The sequence below is a fragment of the Aythya marila genome, assembly GCF_965140915.1.
Source record: "Aythya marila genome assembly, chromosome: 15".
Classification (NCBI taxonomy): domain Eukaryota; kingdom Metazoa; phylum Chordata; class Aves; order Anseriformes; family Anatidae; genus Aythya; species Aythya marila.
This window is the reverse complement of record NC_139056.1, coordinates 1,082,599-1,109,570: the sequence shown is the minus strand read 5'-3', so window position 1 is coordinate 1,109,570 and position 26,972 is coordinate 1,082,599. Positions and strand designations below refer to the sequence as shown.

Sequence of the window (26,972 nt, the reverse complement as noted above, 5' to 3'; positions counted from 1 at the left end):
ATATCAAAGAACATAAAAAGGTACAATTTAGCTCTTAAACTGTTAGGTCCTATATAGTTTTTGTTTGTGTATCTAGTACTGAGGACACTTTCAAGAACAGCAGGACCCAAACAATTAGATGACTTTCTAAATAGTTTGTTGCTAAACATCAGGTATTGCTTTTACTTCTTTGAATTTCTGGGTATATACTATGCCTGGCTCTACAACTTTACATTTTTACAAGACTTTTCTTGTTTTAAGAAATCTAACCTAATATATAGAATTCTGTTCTGCAAACTGTTAAATAATCTTCTTATTACTTGATCTTTAAAACCAAAAGAGAAGCTTTATCATGAAATTGTATATTGTTTTATCAGAGTGAAATGAAGGGAGGAAAATTCAAAGTGATGGGTATAATTCAAGAAAAAAGCCATAACTGTAGCAAAGGTAAAAGAAAAATGTTTTCATTTACTTTTCAATATTCTCATTTTACTTTTCAAAAATATTTTCATTTACTTTTTCCTTATCTCTCTAAACTTAATATCTGAAGTATAGCTATGTGTTATTCAGTTTATTTAAGGATAAAATAATTTTATAAAATCATAAAACTGTATGCATTTCTCAAAAAAAAAAGCACTCATGCAATAGCAGCTGCTTTTGCATGTCTCCATAATAGCAGCAAATGGATTTTGGAGATCAAAAGCAGTATTTATAAGAGATATCTGTTTACTGGCTACAAATCCTGTCTATTGCTCTCACAACCTCTACTCCTAACAGGAAAGTTATCATATTTATACTTTGTTGCTGTTACGCTGAACAGTCTTGTTAACTGCTTGGTAATAAAGTTAGTCACACTGTGTCATTGGAAGGGATAGTGTTGAGTATAAACAAAAGCGACTCCTGTTCTTCAGCCAGCTAAGTGTAGGCTTGTTCTCAGCGTGATAGGAACTGATTCTCATTCTTGCTACGAACATGTATTAAATAAGTACTTCTGGTGAAGGTAGGCCTAGTTTTTGGTGGTTTTGTTTTGTGCTAATTTTAAATTGGGTCCAGATTCTTTGCAATCACTACTAAGCACATTCCATATTAGAATAATTTTTAAATCCAGTGACGTGAAAAATCTAAACAAATGTGTTATTGGATCCACACATCTGTATTGTGTCTTTTAGTTGGTTTCACAGCTTTGATAACAGGTATATGTCTTTGAGAACAATTTGAAAGCCATTTTGCTGGTGGAAGAAATTTGCAGTTAATTCTGTATGGGATGAAGTAGTATCCATCTAGTATCTATGACTGGAAGATAAAAATCAGTGGTTACATGGATTCAGGATGACTGATTCTGTTTCACTTACAGTTTAGTCCAGCTAGATTATTGTTAACTAAGACTAAGCAGTCTGCCAGTTTGAAGAAATTTTTGCTTGGTGGATTGATTTGTAAAGATAGGAATATTAGCCTGAAATTGACACTTCTCACAACAGGGAAAAAGTCACAACCTGTGAAGAAAAATCATTTGTAAAATCCTTACTTTGTATAGTAAAGCTGTCTTATGATAGTTTATTGGGATAGAAAAATAGTTTTTAAAGCTTGCTTCTTGTTTGCAGAGCAGAGAAAAAGATCAGAAATTTTTACCAAACTAATGGCATTCAAAGCCAGTGTGCCTCAGTTAAGGGTTCCCAAAGCTGGGAGAACAAGTATCAAATGAGTTACTTTCAAACTCAAATGATTTTACTCAAACTTAGTATGGTATTAATTGTGGATTTGCGTATTGCAGTATGCTTTAGAACTGGATGGCATGTTAAAAGATATTTTCAAATGGGAAAGGAATGGTGTTTAAGTAGTTGGGCTTTGAAGGAGCGGGCTGCTCTTTCACCACGAGGAGGCTCTATTGTAATGCTCAAAGAATAGTAAAAACTTTGACAGAAGCAGGCAAATAAGTAATGCTAGGAAGTATTATGGCTAGAAATAACCCCCCCCCCCCCAAAAAAAAAAAAAATCCTAACCCCTAAACTTGTCCCAGTTTTCCTTCCCATTTCCTCTTCCTCCCCTCTGCTTCTCCCTCCTCCAAATTTGTCATGACTAAAAATGTGTTAAAACATTATTTGCTAACAGGATTTAAATTTTTACTCTATGAACAAAACAGTTTTGATTCTTCAACACAGATATTTAATCATGGATATGACTTCTGCTGCTGAAAATATTTTACTAAAAAGTAAATAAAACTATGTAAAGTAACATATTAAAAAAAAAAGAGAGAGAGAATATAGTACCTCTTTTATTTTACCTCTTGCCTATAATATGTTAAAAAGGTTGAATCTGTGAAGCAGTGAACACAGGCATTATATTCCTACTTTGTCCTTTGTATTAATATGTGCATATTCAGTTTGAATGAAGTTTTCTGAACCTTAGCGTTTATGACAGCAGCACAACTGCTTTTTATTTATTTATTTATTTATTTATTTTATTGGGGGGGGTATTTGTTTTTGATTCAAATTTGCTGACTTGAATCTTAAAAATACAGCTTCACTTGTTTGGTACTGGTGGTTTTTGTTGTTGTTTTGTTTGTTTGCTTTGGAGGAGAAATAGAACACAAGCTTTCTTCTCAAAGCAACAGCAGTAAAATAGAACAACATCTGCACTACATGATACAGTCCAGACATCATCAGGATTGTTTCATATGTGTTGAAAATGATAATAATAGTTTAATTTTGTGACAGCGCCTGCTGGTTTACTCAGCCATGCAACATACACCTGTTTTAAAACTAAGCGACTACGTACATGCATGTTTTTTTTTTTTTTTTTTTTTTTTTTTTTCTGAATTTGTTAATGGGGGAAAGGTTCAGAAATTCAGTTAGTTAGCAATGATCCATGGTAAACAAATATCCCTCTAGATGTAAGGCACTCCCTTCAATAGCACACAAGTTTTTGTTTGGTTGGTTTTTTCCTAAGTTGTTATTATGAGCATGCAAGGAGTATTTTCTACTTCAGGTAAAAACCTACTGGGAAGGTAGCATGTTGCTGACATTTGGTTTCTGAATGTTAATATGCAAACATGAGATAATCTCTAACACTTGTTAGCTTGGAAACTATAGACAGTAATAATTCAGAAGTTTATGTATTTACGTGAAGGCAAGCTTGTATGAATAAAAATTAGTGCATTTGGCTTCTTCTTATTGTTGTTAAATAACAACTGCTTTTGTTTTGGTGCCTAGACTTTCAAGCAGTTTCCACATCAACCTCCACTGCCAAGGATCCTTCCTTCTCCAGAGCTTGCTGAAAACCAGCAAAACTGCTCTTCCTCAGAATCCTGAAACTAGAAGAGGCCTATGTGCAACTGTTGTCATGGACACTTAACGGAAGTTGATCCAAAGTGTGCTCCCCTACCCAGTTATAATTTGTGTCTTCTCCATGAAAACCTCAATAGTAGTTCTGCATCACATTGGAAGAAAACAGGCAAAACAAGGACCTTTTCACTTCCAGTGGCAGGTTATCACCCAAAGAAGTACTAATTTGTCATTTGATTAAAAAGAAATGTGGAGATTACAGATCATTCTGTGGTAATCTATAACTCCTCTCTCTCAGTCCCGGACTACCTTATGAACTGGTCTTCTATTCTTCCATTATTAATTACTATATTCTTACTTGCAGTGAGTTTTGAGTCACGTGAGGGCAAAAATGTCAAGGTGGATTCACAACTGCTAGGTTATATTCTAATAGTTTGGACTTTTCCCTTTTGTCCACTATGATTAGAATGCTGAAAGTTTTATGAAGTTTGGGAAATTGTTTCTGTGGAGTTGCAGGGAGGGGAACAGGGTTTGCTTTAGAACAATCTATAGGAACCCATCTGTGCTTCTGTCATTTCAGTGCAAACCCAAAGCTTGGACTGCAGCAGATATGGAAGCACTGGCTTGTTTCTAACATCTCTCACATAGTCAAGGCACTCAGAATAATCTTAAATGCACAGCTGTTTCTGCAAATGAGGAAAAGAGAGTTTACAAGTAATCTTCCTATCACAGCAGGTGTGGATGTTGCATTATTCAATAGCTATTCTTGTGGGGCCATGCACTTACATGGTTCAATACACTAATGTTTTCTCTGCTTACCCTGAAAGGCCTTCAACAAAGGACAAAAATAACCAGCTTATGGTTCTAGTACAGGCAGGAAGAATTTAATTTTACCTGTTCACACAAATACTCAACTATTTCTCATCCAGCATTGTGTAAATATATCCCAAACTTAAAAACAAGGTCAAACTGCTAAATGTATCTAGCTTGCTATTACAGTACAATAATTTGTTTTAACTTTATTTTCATGTACAGCTTCAGAATATATAGAGCATAGAAAACTGTATATTTTAGAGGCACATCAGGTAGAAATAATATCCTAAAGTATGTTTATCCCATTAACTCTAATCCAAGCTTTTTGGCATTTTCTTGGTACTTAGAACATTCACATCTGTTCTATGTGGAATCATGTATATGCTGCTGTTTGTATGCTACAGTGAGCGTGATTTTCATTTCTAACTAAAGGGACTGCACTTTTACTGTTGAAGCTGAGTTCAGGTATATATACATCTTTATTTTAAATATTCATTCTATAAATGACCTAAGCATTGTCAAGGCAATAAACTGAAGAAGCATCTCTTCAAGTCATAGTAGCTTAAGTTATAGTTTTATAGAACTATATTCTAGATACAAAAGTTTAAATCCCTATTTGCTTTAGAATTTTTGTTGTACTATTTCATGTTTGAATAAGGCTAGCAAAATGTCTAGCTTATACTCTATCTACTCTTAGCCTTAAACCTACATCTGTTTATTTAAAACAAATTCTACTTGTTAGCAAAATTCAGGCTTTGAATCTGAAATGTATTCAGCAAACTGTAGAAACACTTTTAAAAAGTAGGGTAGTAATGCTTGAATTTCAGAGTGTTCACACTAAGAGGGAAAGAAAAACTGACAAAATACTAGTGTCGTTCTAGACTGGTGAGAACGCATTTTGCTCAAACCGATTTATTGCATTTTTTTTAACTACTATTACTTTTATTTGCTCTTCTACTTACATGTGTAATTTCTTACCAGTCTTGTTGGGCTTTCTTCGCTCCCTAAGATAAGTATTACATGTCAAAGCATTTTAGGATGTTCAAGGAATAGAGATGGAACTATCGTTAGTTCCATCTCTATTAGTCGTGTTGGAGACCATTCCTATACTGGTTCAGTTTTGTAACTGAACTTTTACTCTGTGAGGAAATCAAGGATGAATTATCTGCAGGAATGGGTCAAACCATCAGCTGATATATAACAGCGTAAGTTATCAACTTTAATAGAGCTACGCTATTTTGTAATAGCAACTTTATTCTGTATTAAGTGTAAAACCTCATCCAAGACCTATTTATTTTTTATTGCCTATGTATTGGGCCAGCTGTAGAGAACATACTGAAGTAAATACATGGTTAGTGCTTTTACAAAGTCAAATCTGTATTTAAACATCAAAACTGTGACTAACCAGAAAAAGCAACTTCATTTATTCTCCACCTTGGTCTCCAAACTCTGAAATCACCATTAGCCAAAGCTAGTATTATACTGCTGAACAGTTAAGCCTGGTATTACAGTAGAGATTTCTCTCACAAAGTTATTGAGAAATAAAAATCACCAAGTCGTTTTATTTTGAAAAACTATCCTGGAACTCATAAACAAAACTATTACACTCTGATTTCTTTCCTTTTCAAGTAAAATCCACAAAAGAATTTAGAATTAGTTTGGTAAAGGCCAATTTCCTAGTGGGCAGACTCAGGGAATGCTTTTGTAAATGATATATTAGCCAGGAAATTACTATCTAATCAAAGCCCAGTGTAATAAACATGTTGACTTTGGCCATTTTTTCTTTCTTTCTTTTTTTTTTCCCCCAGAAAGACTGCACAATGCAAAAATAGAGGGATATAGGACTTGAGTGGAATATCTCTTACTCCTCAGACTACTCCAGTCCCAAGTTGTACACTGCATTTGCTGGTAACTTCTCTTGCCAAAGGCTCTGTATGCTTAAATGAAATGTGAAGGAGAATCAAGAGAATGATTTGCTGGAGTACAAAAAGGAGTTGTTTACTTTTGCAAAGCAAGTGGTTTTAATAAAAGCTCGATGACACTTACTGCATGTTATAAATAGCAGAACACTAGTCTTCTGCTAGAACAGGCATGCTGATTGCAGTTTTGGGCTTTTAAAATTGTTTGCTTTTGCACTGTGATTTTGGTCTAATTTTTGACTCCCCTATATTTTTCCCATCCCAAAGGGCTAGATCTGGGCCAGGAATATGGTTAGCATATTGCTTACAAATTAATTTGCAGAGGTTTTATTTGTAATCTGGCAGAGGCCAAGAACAAACTGTTAATGCCTAGTAAACAGAAAGCCATTGATGATGATGAAATATGTTTAAAAAAAAAAAAAAAAAAAGGAAAAAAAAACTTGCCTCTGTCCTGCTCAGCCCCCTGATCTGCTGGGGCCAGGCATTCCATTAAACCTGCCATTTTTTGGTATTCTGTTTCATATCAAGAACACAGTACATTTTTAGAGAAACAATACCTTTACTACAAAACCATGTAAATGATTATATACAAAATGGTTATTGGAATTTGGTTTTGTACTGTAGTGACAGAAATAACTAGCTGCTGACATTTATTTACGCTTCCTTAATATTAGGTACATAATGCCGCTGATCAGAGTAAAGGCAAATGCAATCCAGGCTAAGACGAAGGAATAGCCATATTGGCCTTCAGAAACTTCAGGGATATATTCATTGCTCTTGTGCAGTTCTTCATGCCTATCTGTATAAATGGAAGCTGCAATCATAACACACAGACCTAGAGGAGAAATAAAACAGCAAGATTTAGTAACCTTCGATACTGTCAATATGCATAACTATTCACTGACTTCCACCAGTGTCCTTTTCTGCAAACACTTATTTTCCATTCTCAGACTAAACTGGGAGCATTTCAGGACACATTTTCCATTTCTTTGGCAGGAACTAAATGTGAAGTGCTGTTGTGTATTCATGTCATTTGCAAAGAACACAAAATGATTCTAAACATCTGGATAGTTTTAAGGACTAACAAAAATTAAGGAAGAACCTGCCTATAACTATTGCAGAGTTATTCAATTTTATCGAGATGTTCAGAATCTTAGATATTTTCCCTTCAAAATTTAAGTTACTTTACTTCTGATCTGTGATATTATCCTTGTTTTAACTGACTAAATAGTACAGAATGGAGCAGTTACATTTTTAAACAAATATGCAGGAGAATATATGACCTCCAGAGCCCTACAGATTACTCATGCAGCTCATTCTTTTGGAAACCTTTTTCCCTTTCCTACTTTTATGTAATCATTAAATTCACAAGTGTTGAAAAATCACTTACATGACAGGAGCTGGATAATAGAGGTTAACACAAATCTTTCTCCTTGCTTTAGACGGAAGAGTTGAAGAATGAAAACCAGAAATGCCACGCAACAGAAAATAGTAGATAGGATCATGGAGGCCTGAACAGCCTGAATTGATTGATACTCTGCAAAAACAAAAGCAACCTTGGTTAAAAACACAGTCTCTCTCTCTGCCTACTCCTGCAATGAGCAGAGGGGCAGAGCTATGTTCTCTAAACAGGAGTTCAGCACATATAGCAAATCAGTTGGGCATGTGTTGCCTAGGAGGGCCCTTCTCTGCTTTCTTAGTACTACCTCAAGGGAGGCTGTAGCAAGGTGGGGGTTGGCCTGTTCTCCCACGTGCCTGGTGACAGGACGAGGGGGAATGGGCTTAAGTTGCGCCAGGGGAGTTTTAGGTTAGATGTTAGGAAGAACTTCTTTACCGAAAGGGTTGTTAGACATTGGAACAGGCTGCCCAGGGAAGTGGTGGAGTCACCATCCCTGGAAGTCTTCAAAAGACGTTTAGATGTAGAGCTTAGGGATATGGTTTAGTGGGGACTGCTAGTGTTAGGTTAGAGGTTGGACTCGATGATCTTGAGGTCTCTTCCAACCTAGAAATTCTGTGATTCTGTGATTCTGTAATACAGCCAGTGGATTAAAGACTTAAAAGCTTTTTATAACTCTGAATAAAACCCCAGATAGACGAATTCTCACATACCGCATCCTTTTCTACCCTCTATATACTAAAAACACAGTGGAAGTGCCAGGTGTCCAAAGTGACTTGCAGCTGCAGAACCAGGCCTCTCACCAGAGCTGAAGACAGCTCTATTCCATAAGAAGTATCCAGATGTGAGAGCCACTCTCAGCACAAAAGATTCCTTACAGGTTTTTCCTCCTGCCAATCATCCTTTATAACTAGGAGCTAAAATAACCAATAAAATTTTAACAACATGCAGCTAGTTTGCGTAACTTGGCTGCAATGATATGGACAAGCCGACCTGCAGAGATAAGCTGCTTATAGCACCTCTGCTTTAGCATAGCTGTCAGCACGTCTGTGAACAGCAGACATACCTGAGCTACATTTAATCTACCTAGTTCTGGTACCTAATTTCAATGAATGCATAGTAATTCAAACCTACCCCAAGCATGGGGTAATTCACGTTACTTTAGATAGGCCTGTGCATAGCAGGATTGTCTCACTGCAGTATGGATATGCCCTAAGCCAATTTGACATTCAAGCAGCCAAGTTACTTTAAAGCTATATGGCTCTTCATCTACTTCGTTAATATACACAAAGACTGAAAGTGTGGGAATGCAGCAAATGTAGCACTTGAGAATAAAAAAAATATTTATTTTGGTGAAGCAGGGTAAGTTAGGCTGTGCTATGTGTTAATTTATCTTTGTTAAACTTCAGATTACAGTCTTAGTTTCCTCCCATCCCTGTAAAGCAGCCAGTACTCTCATGTTCTTTCAAAGCTAAACTTCAGTTCTGAGAGGCAACTTCTATCACTGCAGAGCCACTTTCAGATGACTTCACTGTTTTTACCTGATCTAGAGTAAGAGTACTTTGGCACTCATTCACAATTGTTTGTGTTTACTCTCTTGTCCTGGGCTACAGTTTTTTCTGTTTTCCTCTTACAGAAACTGTTGCAGTAGCTGGCTTTTCCAAAGAGCCACTACTAAAGATTTTAGAAAACAGGAGCAGTTAGCATATGCATTTTTTTTGAACAAATGTATTACTTTGCAGTGATTTTACCAATCTCCCACTAATGGAACCGCGACATACACATGCAGAAATACTCACCTCTGAATTGATCAGTTATAGCTCTGCAGGTGCTAGTGTTTGTGGTACACATTCTCCAGACATCTGTAGAAAAATTATCTCCTACCCACCAGGCCTGCAAAATAAAAGCAAAGGGCTCTTACACAAAAATAAATTAAAAAATAAAAAATAGGGGGGTGGGACGGAAGTGTTTCAAAACAAAAAACCTTCCCTCCTTAGTTATCCTAGTGGCTCCTGATCAGATGCAACAACTGAACAATGTTCATTTTGCTACTTAACCACTCAAACTAAATTTCAATTCTAATGTGCTTAAAAGCATTCATACAGGTTAGGTATCAAGAAAGTGAGGGCAAGAAAGGTGTTACTCTACTGTATCTTTAGATGGGAGGGGAAGCCAACAGCTTCAGGAGTTAGAAAATAAGTTTGTGTTCTCAGTATAGAACTGAAAGCCTCAGTACCCCTGTTTGAGATCTGGATTTGGGGAGTAACAAGCAGAGAAAAGGTATCAGATGTCTTTCTACATGTTTCCTGATAAATTTCATGCTGAGTCATCTAGTGACCAAGAAACTAAAGGCTGCATCAGTTGCTATCTGTTTGAACATGAGGAATTTAAAGCCAGACAACTCTGAGGTTTCCATATTTATTTATTAGGTATTTTGGAATAAAAGGTATCTCCTTATTTATGTATCATTTTCATTTTAGAGCTGTGTAAGGTAAAAAAAAAAAAAAAAAAAAAGGGAATAGATAGAATAGATGGCAGTCCTGAAGCACAAGGGATTTTCTATGTTTGGACAGAAATCTTGGATGTTTGGTGATTGCTCGCTCCTTAAGATATCTAGACAATGATGCTTTTGTTCATCCGTAATACCCTCTTTGGGATGCACAGCTCTTTAAAGGGTTGGGAAATAGCAGGGTAATATGCAGGTGAAACAGAAGCCCTGTTTATACATTTTCTGGTTCCTGGCACTGACATGAACTAATCTCAACTTAATGAAGCTGTGCTGACAATGTGCAAATGCAGTCCATAGACTATGGCATCTGACTGGCAGTGACAAGTTCTCCCTGTGGTAGTTCTGGTTTGGTCTTTTAACATTTAATGCAAAAGAGAACTACAGTGACTGAACAGATTTTTTTGGTAGCCTGGGAAATACAGCAAGCATTCCACAAAAGTGGCATTTCCTCAGGAAATCCATTCCAGTTCCAATAGCTACCCAGGCCTTTGCTTTGACTAGATTTGGAAAAATATGACTTTTAAATATGACTCCTGGTAGCATCTGCTGCTTATGCAGACATTCCAGAAACCTCACAGAATACCATGCAGCTTAGCAAACAATACACTAATAAAAACACTAGCGTATTACGACAGCAGCCAAATGTGTCATAGTAGCACTGGATTACTGGCTTTAGGAAAAAGCATTACTTTCTCTAGATGTACTAAGCCATTTTTTTTTTCAGTCTAAGTGATTAATTTCAGTCCAATATATGATTTTTTCAGCTTTGAATGCTTTTTAATCCTTTCAAAATGATTTTCATGACAACATAAAACCTGTGAAGGTGATATAATGTAATAGGAGGTAGTTACACAGTTTAAGTTTGCAGTTGTTTTAAAGTAGTCAATGACACAAAGCAGAGTGTGTGGGTTTGTACTTCTATAACAATTTTTTGTTGTTTTTTTAATCTAGCAGACCTGAACTAAGAATTATTCACTTGTCCACTGTCTTAGCTTTCTAAATATCCAAAGGATCAGGTTAAGACAACCTGGTTTTAGTGCTCAGTTAATGACCTACTTCAACGTACTCAATCAACCACCTGACTGAAAAATAACAACTCAGTCTGTACAATTTTGCAACACAAAGTTGTGGCTAATACATCATTTCACTTAGAGCATAGTGTCTGGAAAGACTGGGATTGAAACCGGCTTCAGTGAGTAAGGTAATGTATTTCAAGCAGACAATTTTTTTTGTCAAGCCTGTGTATTCACTGAATCTCTTAAAGAAATAAAGACTCCAGTGCACTGTTAAGAGGACCAATCATTGTGCTTCAGAAAGAGGTCATTCAGATTGAGAGTTAGATATAAACATTGGAAGATAAATTTCTTCTGGTCACAAAAATAAAAAGGAAATTTGAAAAGAAAGCTGCATGATTCAGAAACTTTGTGCTGAAATCGCTTCAAGTGGATATAGACAGTTAAATTCATGTCTGAAATTATCCTCATCTGAGGCTGGTTTGAAGAAAAGCTGCCACCTCTTTATTTAGTTGCATGATTTTAAGTGTTACACAAGAACAAACCTCGGGAATAGATTTTTTTTTTTCTTATACATGTTTTTGTTCTTCTACCAGGTTGGTGGAAGACCTTTAAGATTCAAAACATACCTAGAAAATAACTTGAAATTCTGTAAGTAAGAGTACATTGTATAAAACAAAGAAAAACCTGGGTGTTTGAAGGACAAAGAGAAGAAATGACACATACATTGTCAATAGTTGAGATGAACAGCAGTGCTGCTGAAGTTATGTGAAACACAATAATGAAAGCCAGAAGAATCAACATCCTTGAGCTGAGGAGACTTCAGTCCAAGATAGATCTGTTTAAAAAAAAGAGTATATATGATCATTCTTTAAAAGCTGTTAACTGCTCAACCTGTCATTACACTATTTCACAGTGGCTGTGAGTGGTCACAGTCATCACGAGTGTGTTTGATGCTGTTTGTTCGGAACATCGCAGGCAGTTCAGCTCCAGAGCACACATTCTGTCTCCAGAGGCACAAGATTTCACTTAATCAGACTTTTAATCAGTGTTACAGCTTTCAGTTTGTTACCTGTGACAGGTAGCCAGCACCACTGGTGTTAAGATGAAGCTCAACTTGAAGTGAAGCCAAGAGGTGTATTAGGTAATATGCCAGCGAGATGGCTGCAGTGAGCAAACAGAGAAGTTTCTGCAAGCTTCTCCAGCAAGGGTATAAAACACTCCTTCATGTTGACTTTTAGAGAAGTACTTTTCAAACTATGGCCTCATTTTCATTTGATGCCAGAATTTCACTGGCTTTAGTCCTGTTTTAGTCCTGGCATTTTCACTGGCTTTGGTCCTGTTTTCACCACGCTTTCAAAGCAGGAAGAACTGCAGATTTCAATAGGATGCTGATAAAACAAAATTAAGTGTGTAAAGAACTACCTCCTATGTGTAGGAACAGGTGTGTTGTACCTTAGGCTTCACACAGGTTGTCTTTTGTTCATACAGTCACAAGTTTTACCCACTGGTGAATGATTTAGGGCTACCATTTTCTCCAATAAATTTCTCGGACAGATAGAGTGGAATAAATCAGTTAGCAGCATAACAATCCAGTTAGTTATTTCATGTTCAGTAACTTAATACTGTCTCTAGTGCCCCTCTTATCTTCTTACCTTATATAGCCCATTTCAAATCTCAAATGAAAAAGAAATAAAAAAAACTTAGGCACAAGGGAACTTTTTTTGATGTGAAATCCCCAGGAAATCTATGGACAGATAACAAATAGTTATGGCAAACTAGTTATTAACAGATAAGAATATGCAACTGCTTGGCATATTCGTTATCTTTTTCTTATTGTACATAAATTCTTAACAATTATCATATGCAATATTCTACAAAGAATCCCCAGTTTTGCTGATATTTTCTTTGTATTTAATGTGTACCATCTGTGTCACTATCTGCATGTTATCACTCATCAGTACATTAATGTATGTTTCTCCACTTCCTTAGCTTTTGAAATTTTCTTGTATGTCAAATGATCATATCCATGCAACACACTAAAATATGTTATTTTTTTCATGTCTAACACTCTCTCCCCTACTGCTGTGTGCTACACTCACAGACTACACATAGCGCAAGTAATGCAGACGGAGAATTTAACCAAATAAAAGGACTACTTTGACAGCATTTTTGAAGAGAATAGCAGCTCTACAGGCACTCTCATCAGTCCAAAATACAACTACTCTGCAAAACTTTAACAAAAAGTTAACAGACAGCATATAAACATGCTAAATACAGACTAGAAGTTCCAGACTAATCCTTCACCCTCTGCACTGCAGGATAGCACTTCACTGCAGCACCGTGTTTAACGAGCAAAAAGCCAAACAACGTTAAAGAGCTTTTGAGAAAATGATCCAAGAAATTTACTTCTATATCTAATTTGAATGATTGCATTGGAAAGCTACATCAAATCCTAAAACAAGGAAAGCAGCTTGTCAAATTTTTACCCCTTCCAACTTTCTCGCTATTAAACTTGCCTTTTCAGCCACAACAAGAACCAGAAGTGGTAACCTCCTCCAAAGAGCTGATTCCACCACATGACTCAAGATCTTCTGAATCTACCAGCCGCATTCTGCTTCTAGAAATGTCATTCATGGCTCTCTACTGAGCCTTACTTGAATGAAAGGAAGGAAGAAGGAAAAGAAGATATTTTGTGGTTTTGTATAATGCCACATCAAAATATTTTCATTGTAAAATGTACCAGTCTTCTCACTGCACTCTCTTGTCTTGTGGTTAGTTTTTTTCCAGAGTTTCATTTGTTGCACAGATGGCATCTAAGCAGACTATAATGCAAGTCATCTGCCCTATAAGGAGAGAGAATCAAATTGCACTCTATTATTTTAAGGCTAACAATATATCTTATTACGTGATGTGTCATGAATTAAGAGAGACAGAGAAAATGTAACCTAATTAAAACCAATCTTCTAAAATCGAGACCTGCCAGCCCAGAAAAAAATCCACTTAATTTCAATCAACTGAATGTTTTTGTTTTACTGCTTTCAGCCATAAACAGAAGTGTTTCAAACAGGATGGATAAACATGTATGGGTGATGAGAAGATAGTGTATGTTTCTCCCAAATAAAGACAAGATTAAATGAAAGAGCATTCAGTTTTGTTTTCACAAAATAAAACCACAAAGGCCAGTAAGAGCAATTTCATGCTTCTCTTCTAAATAACCTTCCTAACAGCCATTTTTAGACACTTCCTCCTGGCTTGCTGGCCTGGCTCCTTTCATGAGCTGCTACAACTACCCAGCACACCGTACAACAGCAACCGCACACAAATACAGGTATTAAATGCCCTGGGGGGAAGGAAGCAGAGAGACCAAACCCAGGTCGTTCATACTAAGGGAAGACAACCACTGCTTGCTCCCAGGACAGCAGAGGAAGACCTGCAGATTTCAATCTCTCCTTTTCTCCTATGATGCAGCTGGTGCTGATGCAGGAGCTCCTACAGTATCCACACCCCTCTTGAGGCACAAAAGACTTCACCTCTCGGCCCATTAGCAACCAGTCCTACTTCAGCCCAGACAAAGCTGGGATTTAAAAGTTTATTTTGGATATTCAAGATTCTTTTACTCTCTAAGTAAGAAGCTCTTCCTCCCCTGGTCCTCTGAGAGCAGCCTGCCTGGGTACCTCTCCTAGAAGAAGGCAGCTCCTTTCCTCTCTTGTGAGCTGGCAAATTATGTCCTTAAGTTTTTGCATGGAGAATTTCAGAGAACGCTGTTTGCATTTGCATTCAGAATTCTTAGTGTTTTAATTATTCATTGCTATCAAAATGCTTTGGTAGCATCCTGGTCTGCATGCTAGCTGTAGTCCTCTCTGCTTCTTATTCATTGCTAACTGTTCCTCAAGGGTTCTCTTCAGGCTCACAATTGTTTCCAGCTTTTAGCAGCAGTCTGAATGCCTGCTGAAGCTTGCCAAGCCAGCAGCATGCCACCTGGCAGCGAAATCAACATCTGCTTTTTGCCTCCCTCTCTCAAAATGGAGGGTACCTGCTGGAACAGATCAGCTTGCTCTGCTGCTTAACTTGGCTCAGTTCTGCTCAGCAGAACCACCAGCAGTTCAGGTTAGATTAAAACTCTACCTTTTATATTTAATATATATGCAGCCAGGAAAAAATATTGCTGAAAAGTGGTTACTAATGAGAACAGAAAACACATTTTTTAAATCCCAGTGCTCTAGCACCTCATAGTATTACATATAAACAAGAATCTACCTACAACTATGTTAAGAAGATTCATAGAAACGATCAGACTTTTCAAACAAAATTTTGGTATCGATGTGTAATGTGACAGAGGATTATGGAGTATTTTTTCATTTCCTTTTTTTGCAGACGTGGAAGCACTGCCCTATCTACCAGTGCTAGTGCATGCTGCTATAAAAAGGCTTCTTGCTCTGCCAGGATTCTTACTCTTAAATTGCTCATCTTTCCTGTTTCAGTTGCTTGATTATAGGTAAGAGTATTTGTGTTGATCAAAAGCTTTCTGGGTAGAATCACCCGTACTTCCTATCATTTGAAGTGATACGCATGATGCTCTCTAGTCAAGGTATTTCTAAATTTTAAGTACACTGCCCTGAAGCATGAACAGAGACTGGGATGATGCAAAAGATATTATTCATCTTTCTCCAAATTGGTTTCAATTATTTTAATAGTTTCTACACAAACACAAAAAAGCTTTTTGGACTCACTACGGATATCTTTTTATAGAGGCGATGGAGCCACTCTTCACAGACATGCATGACAAAAGGACTAGAGGCAACAGTCGCAAGTTACAACAAGGAATAATCCAATCGTAAAAAAAATGCTTTAACATATTCAATAAGCACGATCAAGTACTGGAACTGAGCCCAAGAATCTGGGGGTTCTCCATTCTTGGACATCTTTGTAAGTCAACTGAAGCAAGGCCTAGAGCATCCTGAGCCAACCCCATGCTTGGAGCAGGGCTCCGGACTGGAGACTTCCAGAGGCGCCTCCAGCTCTGCTCTCCTGCCACTCAGCACCTATTTCAGGATACCCTGTACTGCATCACTGGAGGAAAGTCCAGCAAAGCTGTGAGAACAGAGAGCTTAAAATATGACTTACTTCATTGCAGTTGACATTAAAAAGAGATGCTGGGATTGTGCTAAGAGTTACGTTGGATGACAATATGAATTCTTCAGTTGCAAGACTCAGCATTTAACACCACAAAGTATGTGGTAACACCAAATGTACAGGTCCAGCCGAGCTAAAAGTGCATCCTACCATTGAATCCAGGAAGAGTAAGTTATGAGAATCCTATTGAACACATCCAGATTTGCTGTGGCAATAAGGTTTCCCACAAATGCTGTTATGTTGCGGGACACTTGCATAAAACACATTGAAAAGAGAAGGCCAGTTATATTAACAAACATTTTTTCAATTAATGCAAAAGAACTGTTCCTGGGTAATACTCTAATGCTGCCTGATTTTGCCCAGGGAGCATAAATGCAGCAGTTGGAGTTATCTTTATTTTTTTTTCAGTGATACAGTAGTATTGGAAGCAGTAATTTCCACTTGCAGTATTAGAGCATGATATGATGTGCTTTATAAGAGGTGGCTAAGGGCCTTCAAGACATGCAGAGGCAAGTTCATTTTTACAAGATAAAACAATACAACACTCACAGAACTACATGGCTGAAAGAAAAAAAAAAAAAAAAAAGGCATCAAGTCCATGCTTCCCAACGTTTCTGTGTAGTAAGCAAAAACTGGCTTGCCTCTCTATGTCAAGCTCCACCCCTACACCTCCAAAAAAAAAGCTTCATTTTATCTCTAAGATAAACTTTATCTTTAATGTCCAGCAGTACAAAGAGGCATGCCTATTTGAATTTCTTCTGCTGTTTAGTACAGCATGCAAGAAAAAAGGAAAGCTCTGCCTTGGCCAGCTCAGCAGAAGGTTAATCACTACTTTCCAGTTCAGATGTGATCTCCACAGGCTGTGCTTTAATTTCATCCCATGTGGTTCCATTTTGCTACCAGGCTATTTCTCATGTTTGTGCATCCTTAGTTTTTGCAACCAGAGAAGCATGTACATCATACGGTCTGTTTATCCCACGCTCATCTGCATTGAGAAGACCAGAGCTTCTCCCACCACACCGCCTCCTTCGCTCACTTCCTAAGATGACTTCTTTTTCTCATCTTCACCTGAGCTCCCACACAGAGAAAATCTGGAAGCAGCACATAGCAGGGCGAGCACCCACAGCACAGCTCCTGCTCGGTGCAGATGGCAGCTGGGCACACAGACTGCTGGTCGCCCACGGAGGGTGTGCTGAACAGACACACCCCAGCGAAGGGGCTGGGGATCCTGCTGAACAGGTCAGCGTACTGCAGCCTTCTGAGCCGAGATTACTCCTCACAGCCAGCCCAGCAGGTCTTTGGGATTCAAGGATTCAATTCGGCTGAACTTTCTCGAGGTCACCACTGTAAAACCGAATCAAAGCGAGCCTCCTTAATTAGCAATTCTTCTGCCCCTCAGTGCTATAATTAAGACTGTATTTGTGAAGCTAGGAGAAAAAGGTTGTATTCTGGTCTCATGAGAAGCCTGTCATCTTGTGATGCATCATAAGACGTTTGGATTTACATGATAAGCACTTCATTCTGCTCTGAGTTCTTGCCACATCCCAAGGCGTCTCATGACACAGACACAATTCAGGAGTCAGTGAATGTTGTACCTGTACCATTGTCTCTAAAGGTCCATAATATTCCCTGGTTAACAAGGAATGGATTGACACAGTAAACATTTTCACTTTTTTTTTTTTTTTCTTTTACCAAATACAAAGGGTTCTGTTTTTCTTGTGTGGTTCCCCAAACTGGAGCCAAAAGTGGAGTAACTTCAGAGAGCAAGCCTATCAAAAGTTTTGAGGGTTTCAACAGTTCTCTAATGCCTAAATATTAAACAACATAAAAGACAAGAAATTCAGGAAATTTAACATCAAGAGGACAATTATACCAGTTGAAACAATTCACTCCAATTTCCTTACTTCTGCCCAAGTTAATTTAACAAATGAAAACACCAACATTACAAGCTACAATTTACTGAGTGATGTTCCTTAAAACAAGGCAAATAATCCTCAAACTCATACTTCCTTTCTACACTTTGTCCTTTCGATATTCTCCAAGCCAACCAGCACATAAGACTGCGTACCACAGCATGGTTTTAATGCTCGATTCTCTGCTAACGAGCTTTTTTTCCAGTTAATTTCTTCGTTATGCAGGAGGTGCCACCAGCCTCCTGCAGCCACCTTTCCTCGCCACCACTATGCAGTTACCTCCTGGTAAACCACTTATATAAACTCCAGTCACACTTACTGCTTGCTCTTGCCAACTGCTTTTTCATTCAAGTGATACTGGATTAAAACTTCTTAGAGATGCAGAGAATATCACTTCCTTAATTCTTCACATACCAGTTACACTTCTATTTTCAACCTCTAGTGGTGTATGAAATACTGGTGGCCCATGACTGTATACACTGGCCCTATTCACAGTCTGTGGTAGTATCCATACATTAATTCATCATTTGATTAATTCTCATTGGATCATTTGTCTAACACAAAACTAACACTGCATGTAGATTTACTGCATGTAAAGACTCTGCTGCTGATATTCCCTGAAAAACACATTGATAGCTCTCTGGTGCATGAAGTGAGCTGCTACTGTTAGAGCGCACAGATGTACAACCTGCAAAGAAAAATTTGTTTTCACATTTGTTAAAGTCTTATTTGTAAGTGTAATTCAGCAGCTAAAATACAGGTTTACCAGCAAATGTGGCAGTCTCTCCATTTGTGCTCGTATTCTGTTATCAGGGAATTGAAGATACTGTAGAACTAGTCAGATGCAAACTTTTAAAATCTAAAAAGATTCAGAATGCTTATTCTTATATTAATCCCCTTAGGTCTATGAACTGAAGATTTGTATGTAATTTGTAACTTGTATGTAATGTACATGTGTCCTTGCTCTTGGATACATCTGAACTCTGGCTCTGTAGATAGCATCCCATCAGCTAGGACAGGAAAGAGTAATTTTTCCAGTAATAGGTAGTAAAATGTGTTACTTGACTTAAAGGAACCTTACACATACAGCTATTTTTCAAAGTCCTTTATCACAAAGCGAGGAAATTAGAAGGAAATGAAACAATGTTCTCAATATACAACCACTGCTGTTCCGTTAGAAAAAAAAAAAAAAAAGAAAAAAAAAAAGAAGAAAAAAAAAGAAAAAGAAATCAATACCACAAAAATTGAATTCACAACATTTTCTAAAGCTTCTTCTCTTTGGACTACAATATTTGTCTGTTTGATCCAATGGCAAAAAATGAAAACAGGATCATTCCCCAGATCTATGTTTTTGGTGCCCTTGCAGCAGGCTATCTTAAAAAGCCTCAATCTCAGCAGCTAAGAGTGCCAGCTTGTTGGATTTTACAGTGAAGTACGGGGGCCTGGAGACAAACTGGCACAATACAGTGTGACCTGGGTTTTCATCCAACTTCTTTCAGGAAGTCTTGCCTTGAAACCAACGCCCTGAGGTCTGCTGTTTGCTTGCACCAAGGTGAACGTTAATGTGTACCCACAGCTTAATAAAACCTTTTGTTATGGCAGTTGGATGTTTGTCCATGGTATGGGACTGCCTGGAGAACAGTAAACTTACAGTGAATAATCTCATGTTCTTGGCCTACTGATGACCTAGGTGTGAGGGGATCCTGAAGCACCTATTTCATGCTAAATCTTAGCTCCTCCTCAGAAACCCCACTACCAAAAGCAGGACAGACCATGCTTACCAGTCTGCCAGTGAGGCCTGGCAGATCTTCCCTGGACTTCCTCCACTCTCAGCATATCCTCCTCATCAGATCTGTGCTATTAAACCAGAACTCTGAGGTCTGGGAAATTATAACCCTGCTATCCCATACCTTTCCAATCAAAAACAAGAAAAAAAAACTGCAGCAAAACTGGCTATCTAGCTGCTAGCTACTGAGAACCAAATAAATTGATGTTTCTAATTCCTTAGGAATGCTTTTAATAAGGCTTTGACCTAGGGATGCCAGTGCTGCTGCCACTTCTGTAACTCTGACAGTCATTTATTTGCAAACAAGTTCAGACTGGGTTTAGACTTGCCATACCACTCCTTTCACTGTGGCCTTGCACTACAAAGTCGCTTTGCCATGGAGCCTTTGTGGGAAGAGCAAAAGAAAACAGGCAGGGCGTATGGGAAAACACTAGCACAATGCTCTGCTGTGGTGTGGGGAAGTGGCACTCACAGGGAGAAGGAGCCTTTCGACACCTTACCTGAAAATCCTGGAAAAGAGTCTTGAGCTTAAAAGACTCAAGATAGATGTATTCAAATGCTCCAGCAAGAGCTGGAAGAGAAGTGTCCCAGCTACCACGTGCTGAGAAGAAAATTTAGCGGGTAAAAAGCTGCAATTATACAAGCCAGCTACCTATACCAGGTGGACAGATCTACAAACCAGCACCCTCCTCACAAATCAATCAAAAAATTGATTGAAAAGAATACATTCTGCTTTTTCCCTAAAGCTGTCATGTACCTGCGCATTTACAATAGATCCTAATCTCAGACTTAACCTGTCCAACACAAAGCACACTGGTGTAAGGTATGTGGCTGTAACACCTGGAAGGGTTACACTTCCCCTCTCATTCCCATTACGTGGCTGTTGCTTGTGACCTCCACCATCTGCTCATTCACCTTCAGTTTTAAATAGTCACATGCCTTTAGAAAAATGCTAGCTTTTTAAATGAAAGATGCCCCATGGCAGCATTCTGTTCAAGAGATCCATTCTCAAGAGGCAAAAATTGAGAAAATCCAGCAGTAATTTCAAAGAAGGAACTGCCTGTATACTACAGGTTTGGGTCTCTTACAACACATGCATGTTTTCTCTTTCACAGAGCCATGAAAAAAACACTACTAAATACCTTTAAGTGTGTATGTGTAGAGCTTAATTGTATACTCACAAATTTGGAAAACACCCACGCATCCCATTTCAGGCATTAAATACAACCTTTCTGTTCAGCCAGTTTGCTCTAAGTTGTACTCCAGACACCACTTCAGTATAAACAAAATTGTGGCATACATTAAAACCCTCCTAACAATCAAGCTGGTCTAAAAGTACTACAGGCTAGTTCTCCTAAGCTAAACAAGACAAGAACTTCTCGTTCTGGCTTGTTCACCTCCAAAGACAAAGACAGACTGGCAATGTGCTTGCTTGCAGGTCAAGGCAGACACACAGAAGGAAAAAGAACCATGTAACCTAAAGATGAGAATAAATGGCTATAAATCAGGTGTGAGCACATTCAGGCTGGAAATTACAGCTCTCAGAGCTCTCAGGTTCTTGGAACAACATTATCATTACCACAGCAATAAAAAAAATAAATAAATAGAAGAGCTGCCTTCGCAAACAGGGATTAAGTGATAGAGTGGGAATAAGCTGGGGAGTAGGGCTGACCCGAGAGGTCCCTCCAGTTGGGTACACCTATGAAGGTTTTGCCAACAGCCTGGTTTGGGTCTCCATATTTTCTGCAACATGCTTTAGCAGGATACACATGGCCTTAGCACTGCTGGATTCCTTTCTTTCCTTCAAAGACTTCAGGTGCTGCTGGGAGCAAAGCCAAGCATAGATCTGTGCAGTGGAGTAACACAGGACACAACCATGGGACCAACAACATGCAAGCGGCTTTAAGGCAGGATTAATTTCTCGGGTGGGTGGTAAAGTTGCAACGAGCAAGGCCTGTACCTCTTCCTGAAGGTGCTCCACAGGCCCCTGTTGCCTCCCAGCACTGGCAGCTCTGGTGCGGGGCTGCAGAGCTCACTGCAGGTTGCTGGCACCATCCTGCCGCAGGTCCAGGGGCTGAGCACACAGCCACCTGCAGCTGGGACAGGGACATGGATGGGGTACTCCAGTGAGCTACTGAGCTGTGGGAAGCTGCCTGGGAACCTGCTCCTGCAGCAAGTAACTGAACTGAGGTGTGGCCAGGCCTCACCCCTGCTTGAGACACTGCGTGGCCATGTTTCGGTGCTGAGGCTGCCCCCACTCAGTGCCTCATCGGGGCAGGGAGGGACAGACCACGTGTAACACCAGACCTTTTTCATCGGGTTGACAGCTTAAATGTGTCATCTGTCTGATCTAATTAAAAAAAAAAAAAAGAAAAAAAAAAGTAAAGAAACAAAAAAGAAAATAGAAAATGAGAAAAGGGGAGAGAGGGGAGAGACAAACAAGCATAACCCACACCTGCAGTGTTAATTCCAGAATTAACAAAGAACCTGGGCTCTACTGACTATAGACTTCTGCTTATCCAAAGACTAATCCAGATACAACAGAACAGCTTGAGTGATTTATGTTGTTCCACCTAATTAACCAACAAACAAAGGCAGAAAAGGTCTGTTTTTCCAGATTGAAAGCAATGTGTTTAATTCAGTAGAAATGAAAGCTGATATTGTTTTAACTTTGGCAGATGCTCTATGGAAATTGCTAGCAATTAAATGTGTTGCATTCACTGTTGTAACATTTTCAAACTGCTTGTTTTGATTTGGCTATGACTAGCGCTGTATTGAGAAATTTGGATTTTTGTTATTTCAGGGTTTACACATCATCTATCAGGAGTGTGAAAATAACATCTCTATTGACTGTAGAACAGTTGGCTATAAAACAGAAAGCAAACTCTTCCCCCACTACTACTGTTTTGTCTCACAGCAACACCGTGGCATGTGACTGGATTTAATACTCAACCCAGCAATCAATCACACAGAATCACACAGAATTTTCTAGGTTGGAAGAGACCTCAAGATCATCGAGTCCAACCTCTGACCTAACGCTAACAGTCCCCACTAAACCATTTCCCTAAGCTCTACATCTAAACGTCTTTTGAAGACTTCCAGGGATGGTGACTCCACCACTTCCCTGGGTAGCCTGTTCCAGTGGATCAACCTTCAGAACACCATTTTTACATGCTACTTTGTAACTGTTGCAATGGAAAGGGAAGCTTCAAGATCAGCAGGACTTCTAACACCACTTTTGCTGCAGAGCTGCACCCGGCAGGTGCATGGCTCTGTGGCAGCAGAGCCTGGCCACCTCCTGCCCCAACAGCGATCCACCCCACGGCCCCCTGTGCCGGGTGGGCTGCCCTTACATGCCTGGCTTGGTTCTGAGTTTGAGTTATGCTGCTGGTTTACAGCTTCCACGGACTGAGGGCTGCCAGCCTTGCAGACCAGGTGAGCCCAAAAAACGCATAGCTCAGCAGCAGCACCAGGGACTTCTGCCTGGAAGAAGGGCATGTGTCCCCTTCTGTGCCTGCACTGGGCACCCAAGGGAGCGTTCAGACCGCCCACCTCTGCTGTCTGCACCCTGTGCAGTTCCAGACAAGGTGTAGTGTTTAAGAACCAGAGAAGTAAACCACAAATATATATCCTATAGCCATCTCCAAAGGGTGCTTGAGTCAGTCCACTTTCTGCTCAACCTACAGACTCCTATGAATGTCTCTATACAGCCAGAGGGTTGTATTTTAAGGTCACACCCAAATTATGAGGCTTCATCTGGCATGCACATACCATCATTAAACCTGCCCATGAAACTTCACAGGCAACATAAAAAGGTGTAATTACATTTTCCTTATTTAGTGAAGAAATAATAATTCCTTTGATGGATGAATTCAGGCCATCAGGCTTTCTCTTGAATCCCACCCAGCCAGATCTGTTTTCTAAAACCTGAGATGCTTATCTTCCTGATGAAGTCATGAGCATCACCTGATACAGTGAGATATATGCTACAAAATTATCTCCTTTCTAAAATAGTAAAGCTTTCAACAAAGACAGTAAATACCAAGACCACACCACAAAGATCACTGGTTTGCTTTGAGCATCAAAAAAAACAACAAACAAAACAAAAAAAACAACAAACAAAACCTAACAAATGTTGAACAGCTCCATCAGCTCCATGAATGGAATTCCTTAGCACTGTGGCTTAGCGCTGCTTTCCATCTGAGACCAATGTGATTTCAATAAAAGACGTGCATTCCTTTCCACTTTCAAATTTGGCTGTGTTGAAATATTATATGGATTTTATATATAAAGTGTTTGGTACACTTCAGAATAAATCTCTTTCTTATTAGTTCCTGTATAAAACAGTGCCTTTTTCTGCTGGGTCTTCTTCCAACAGGAATGTGGCAGTAGGACCTGGAAAGAATATCTTCTGCTGGCTAGCAATACAAAAACCTTGTCCCCAGAGACCTACTTATCTCTAATTAAAAGCATTCTTGTAGTGATTTATGAGGTGGTATCATGTCTTACATGACATTCTAGACACAAATAGAACACAAAGTCTAAGTGCAAAACCAGAATATGCACAAACCAGAGAAGTGAAAAAAAAAAAAAAAGAAAAAAGTCTCCTTGTGCCTTTCATTTTTAAATACCTCTCATTTTTAAATGGACAGGAAAACAGCATTAAGAAAGGAGACGGACTACAACTAATATAGTTAGCAAAAACAGAGGAAGGTCTTGCTCCTCTAAATACCAATATGGGACTCATCAGTTCAACATTCTTCTAATCATTGTAGGAACTTCAAACCCAAGATGGTTAACAACCTTGAGACAAACAACACCACAAAATAAAAGGCATGAAAATGGAAGTGACAGAAGGATACAAAACAACTGGGAAGCAAGAAATGCTAATAAATCAAGGCATGATCAATCGTTAACCATCACTGAGTACAAGATGAAGCTGAAGATGATTTCTTTTAAGCAGCGTTGGCCAGAAACAGTAACTATGGCATCTGAGAATTGCAATAGAGCTTGTCTGAGAATATGAAGGCCAAGAGCAGCCATCAGTCTTAACCTGCTCTGTCTGTTGAACAACTTCCATTATTAGCAAGGCTTTAAATCTGTGTAAGCAAATAGCATACAGTGTTTTTCCTCACTGGCAGACCCACAACACAACCAACACTGTTTGGGTGTTTATGACAGAATTCCTTTCAGAGATCACAAATAAATCATACACCACCAGTAGTGTCTTGCCTACTAGTATTGTGTTGTTTTTATTTGAAATAATATCAAGAGACTGTTTTCTTTCCTGAAGGAGTATGCTAACAAGAAACCAATGAAGAGATTTCATGGTATTAATGCATTTCACTCATTTCACACTTAATGTTGACAGCTAATCAGTTAGCAGAATAATTCCTGGTTTCCTCAAAATCAGCCCGGCCTGGCTGGGTATGCAGCTTACTTGATAAAACCTACATCAGCCATGCAGCTGAAGTGACAAAACCTGTATGCATCTTTATTCAGCACAGAGGAGGAACCTTCCTACAGGTATCCATTCTCCAGCTTGATTTTACAAGTTCACAATGGGATGCAGAAGGCGCCTTGGCTTTTTCCCCATGCTGAACCACTTGCGTGTGTTCATCACATGCCTGCCCACCTCTGCAGCCACCTGCCATCTGTCCCGGCAGCCCTTTTCCTGAACTGCCCAACACTGCCTGGGCAACAAAGCTTCCAAAATTCAAGTCATAGAGCAGGTCCAGATGGAAGTGTCATTACAGGGTATTTTTCATTTGACAGCAAAAATATCTGCTCAGGCAGGCAAGAAGGCTTACTTTACACAGTTAACATACCAGCACTGGATGTAAGGAGTCTGAAAGTAAGGGAAGAGAAAGTGCTGCTTTTTCTTTTTTGATGGAGACTGGCCAACCCTAGTTCTAAAACTCCAACCCTATTTCTAAAACTCCTAAAAAACTCTAAGAAAATGTGATTTTACACATCAAAATGTGCAGATTATAGCTATCCCGAGGGTTTCTCCACACACCTCTATGAAGTCAGATACTTCTACGATGCTCAACTGCAGTAATTACTCATCATTTCCAAAGTATTCTCAGGTGCTGAAAAGCAAAGCAAAACAAAACCAAACCAAACCAAACCACACCACCTCCCTGCACCATGTGAACAAAGCATTTCTGCCAAGAATTTAACAGAGAGACTGAGCGGCAGATTTCTTGGTGGCAGTGGGCTCTGATCGAGCCCCAGGGAAGTCAGGGAAAGGCGAGCTGTGCAGTATTAATCTCAGAGATGTCCAAACAAGGAGCTGACCTCTCAGATGGAATACCCAGCTCCACGAGCAGCCTGCGCTGCTGAAGCTGAATGGCCCCTCCAGTACCTAGCACGTTAATGTCCCAGGTGTCAGCCGGGCATCACAGCTGCAAAAAGCACCAACGGGACAGGCAGAATGGCTTTTTGGACCTGTAGCTCGACTCAAGTGGAAAAACGCCTAGCACTGGCAAAAATGCCATAAACCCAAATCTGCACTGAATTATATATAAATGTATTTTCTTTCCACTAGAGGGGGTGAGCTGCCAAAAACAATCAAATCTTACCGTAGTGTACGCAAACTCCTTTCAAATCCCATCAACGAGAAAAAAAAAAAAAAAAAAAAAAAAAAAAAGAGCGGAGAAGAGAGACGGCGAACTTCAGGAGGCCCGGCCCGGACCCACACAGCCCCTTGGGGGGCGGCCGGGTCGAGCTCCGTGGCCGGGACGGAGGGGGGCAGCGTAGTAAACAACCCCCCCCCCCGATTATATTTTCGTATTTTTGTCGCGGTTTCTTCCTCCCCCCGGTTGCAAAGCGGCTCCCCCCTTCCCTCACGCACCTCCCGTCCCGTCCGGTCCTGGTGCCGGCGCCAGGCCCCAGCCCCTCACGTCCCCCGCCCAGCCCGGCCGTACTCACTGCCGGGGGCCGGCGGCGGCTCTCCGCCCGGGTGCAACCGTCCGGCGGCGGCGGCGGCGGCGGCGGCTGCCTCCTGCCCTCCCTCCTGCAGAAATGATGTCAGACGCGGGCTGGGTGTGGAAAGAAAATAATTTTCAAAAGTGCTCCTCGGCCGCCTGCGAAGGCAGAGGTGTCTCCGTGCGTGTGTGTGTGTGTGTGCGCGCCCCGAGAGGGAGGGACGGGGCGAGCACGGGAGAAACTTTACCCCGCCCGTTTCCACTCCGCCGTCCCCTGCGGCCGGGGCAGTGCCGTGAG

At 39.6% G+C, this 26,972-nt stretch overlaps 1 protein-coding gene and 1 long non-coding RNA gene across 5 annotated transcripts in view; one reads left to right on the top strand and one right to left on the bottom strand.

Moving 5' to 3' along the window:
- The window catches only part of LOC309883767, a 7,691-nt gene extending 2,044 nt beyond the window's left edge, over positions 1 to 5,647 (top strand). Inside the window, exon 3 of the long non-coding RNA XR_014318513.1 lies at positions 3,189 to 5,647. This is a non-coding gene — a long non-coding RNA (uncharacterized lncRNA). The remainder of the gene's footprint in view (positions 1 to 3,188) is intronic.
- On the bottom strand, positions 4,216 to 26,972 carry EMP2 (epithelial membrane protein 2). Of its 4 annotated transcripts, none has more exons than XM_082772094.1 (5): positions 26,602 to 26,972; positions 11,637 to 11,748; positions 9,188 to 9,281; positions 7,383 to 7,529; positions 4,216 to 6,827 (listed from the first exon to the last, which is right to left on the bottom strand). In XM_082772094.1, exons 2-5 carry the CDS (start codon positions 11,712 to 11,714, stop codon positions 6,643 to 6,645), a joined length of 504 nt encoding a protein of 167 aa, XP_082628220.1. In that variant the 5' UTR covers positions 11,715 to 11,748; positions 26,602 to 26,972; the 3' UTR covers positions 4,216 to 6,642. The 4 variants fall into 4 exon arrangements, with proteins under 4 accessions (XP_082628220.1, XP_082628221.1, XP_082628219.1 ...); XM_082772095.1 differs by having other exon boundaries at positions 26,675 to 26,972; XM_082772093.1 differs by having other exon boundaries at positions 26,679 to 26,972.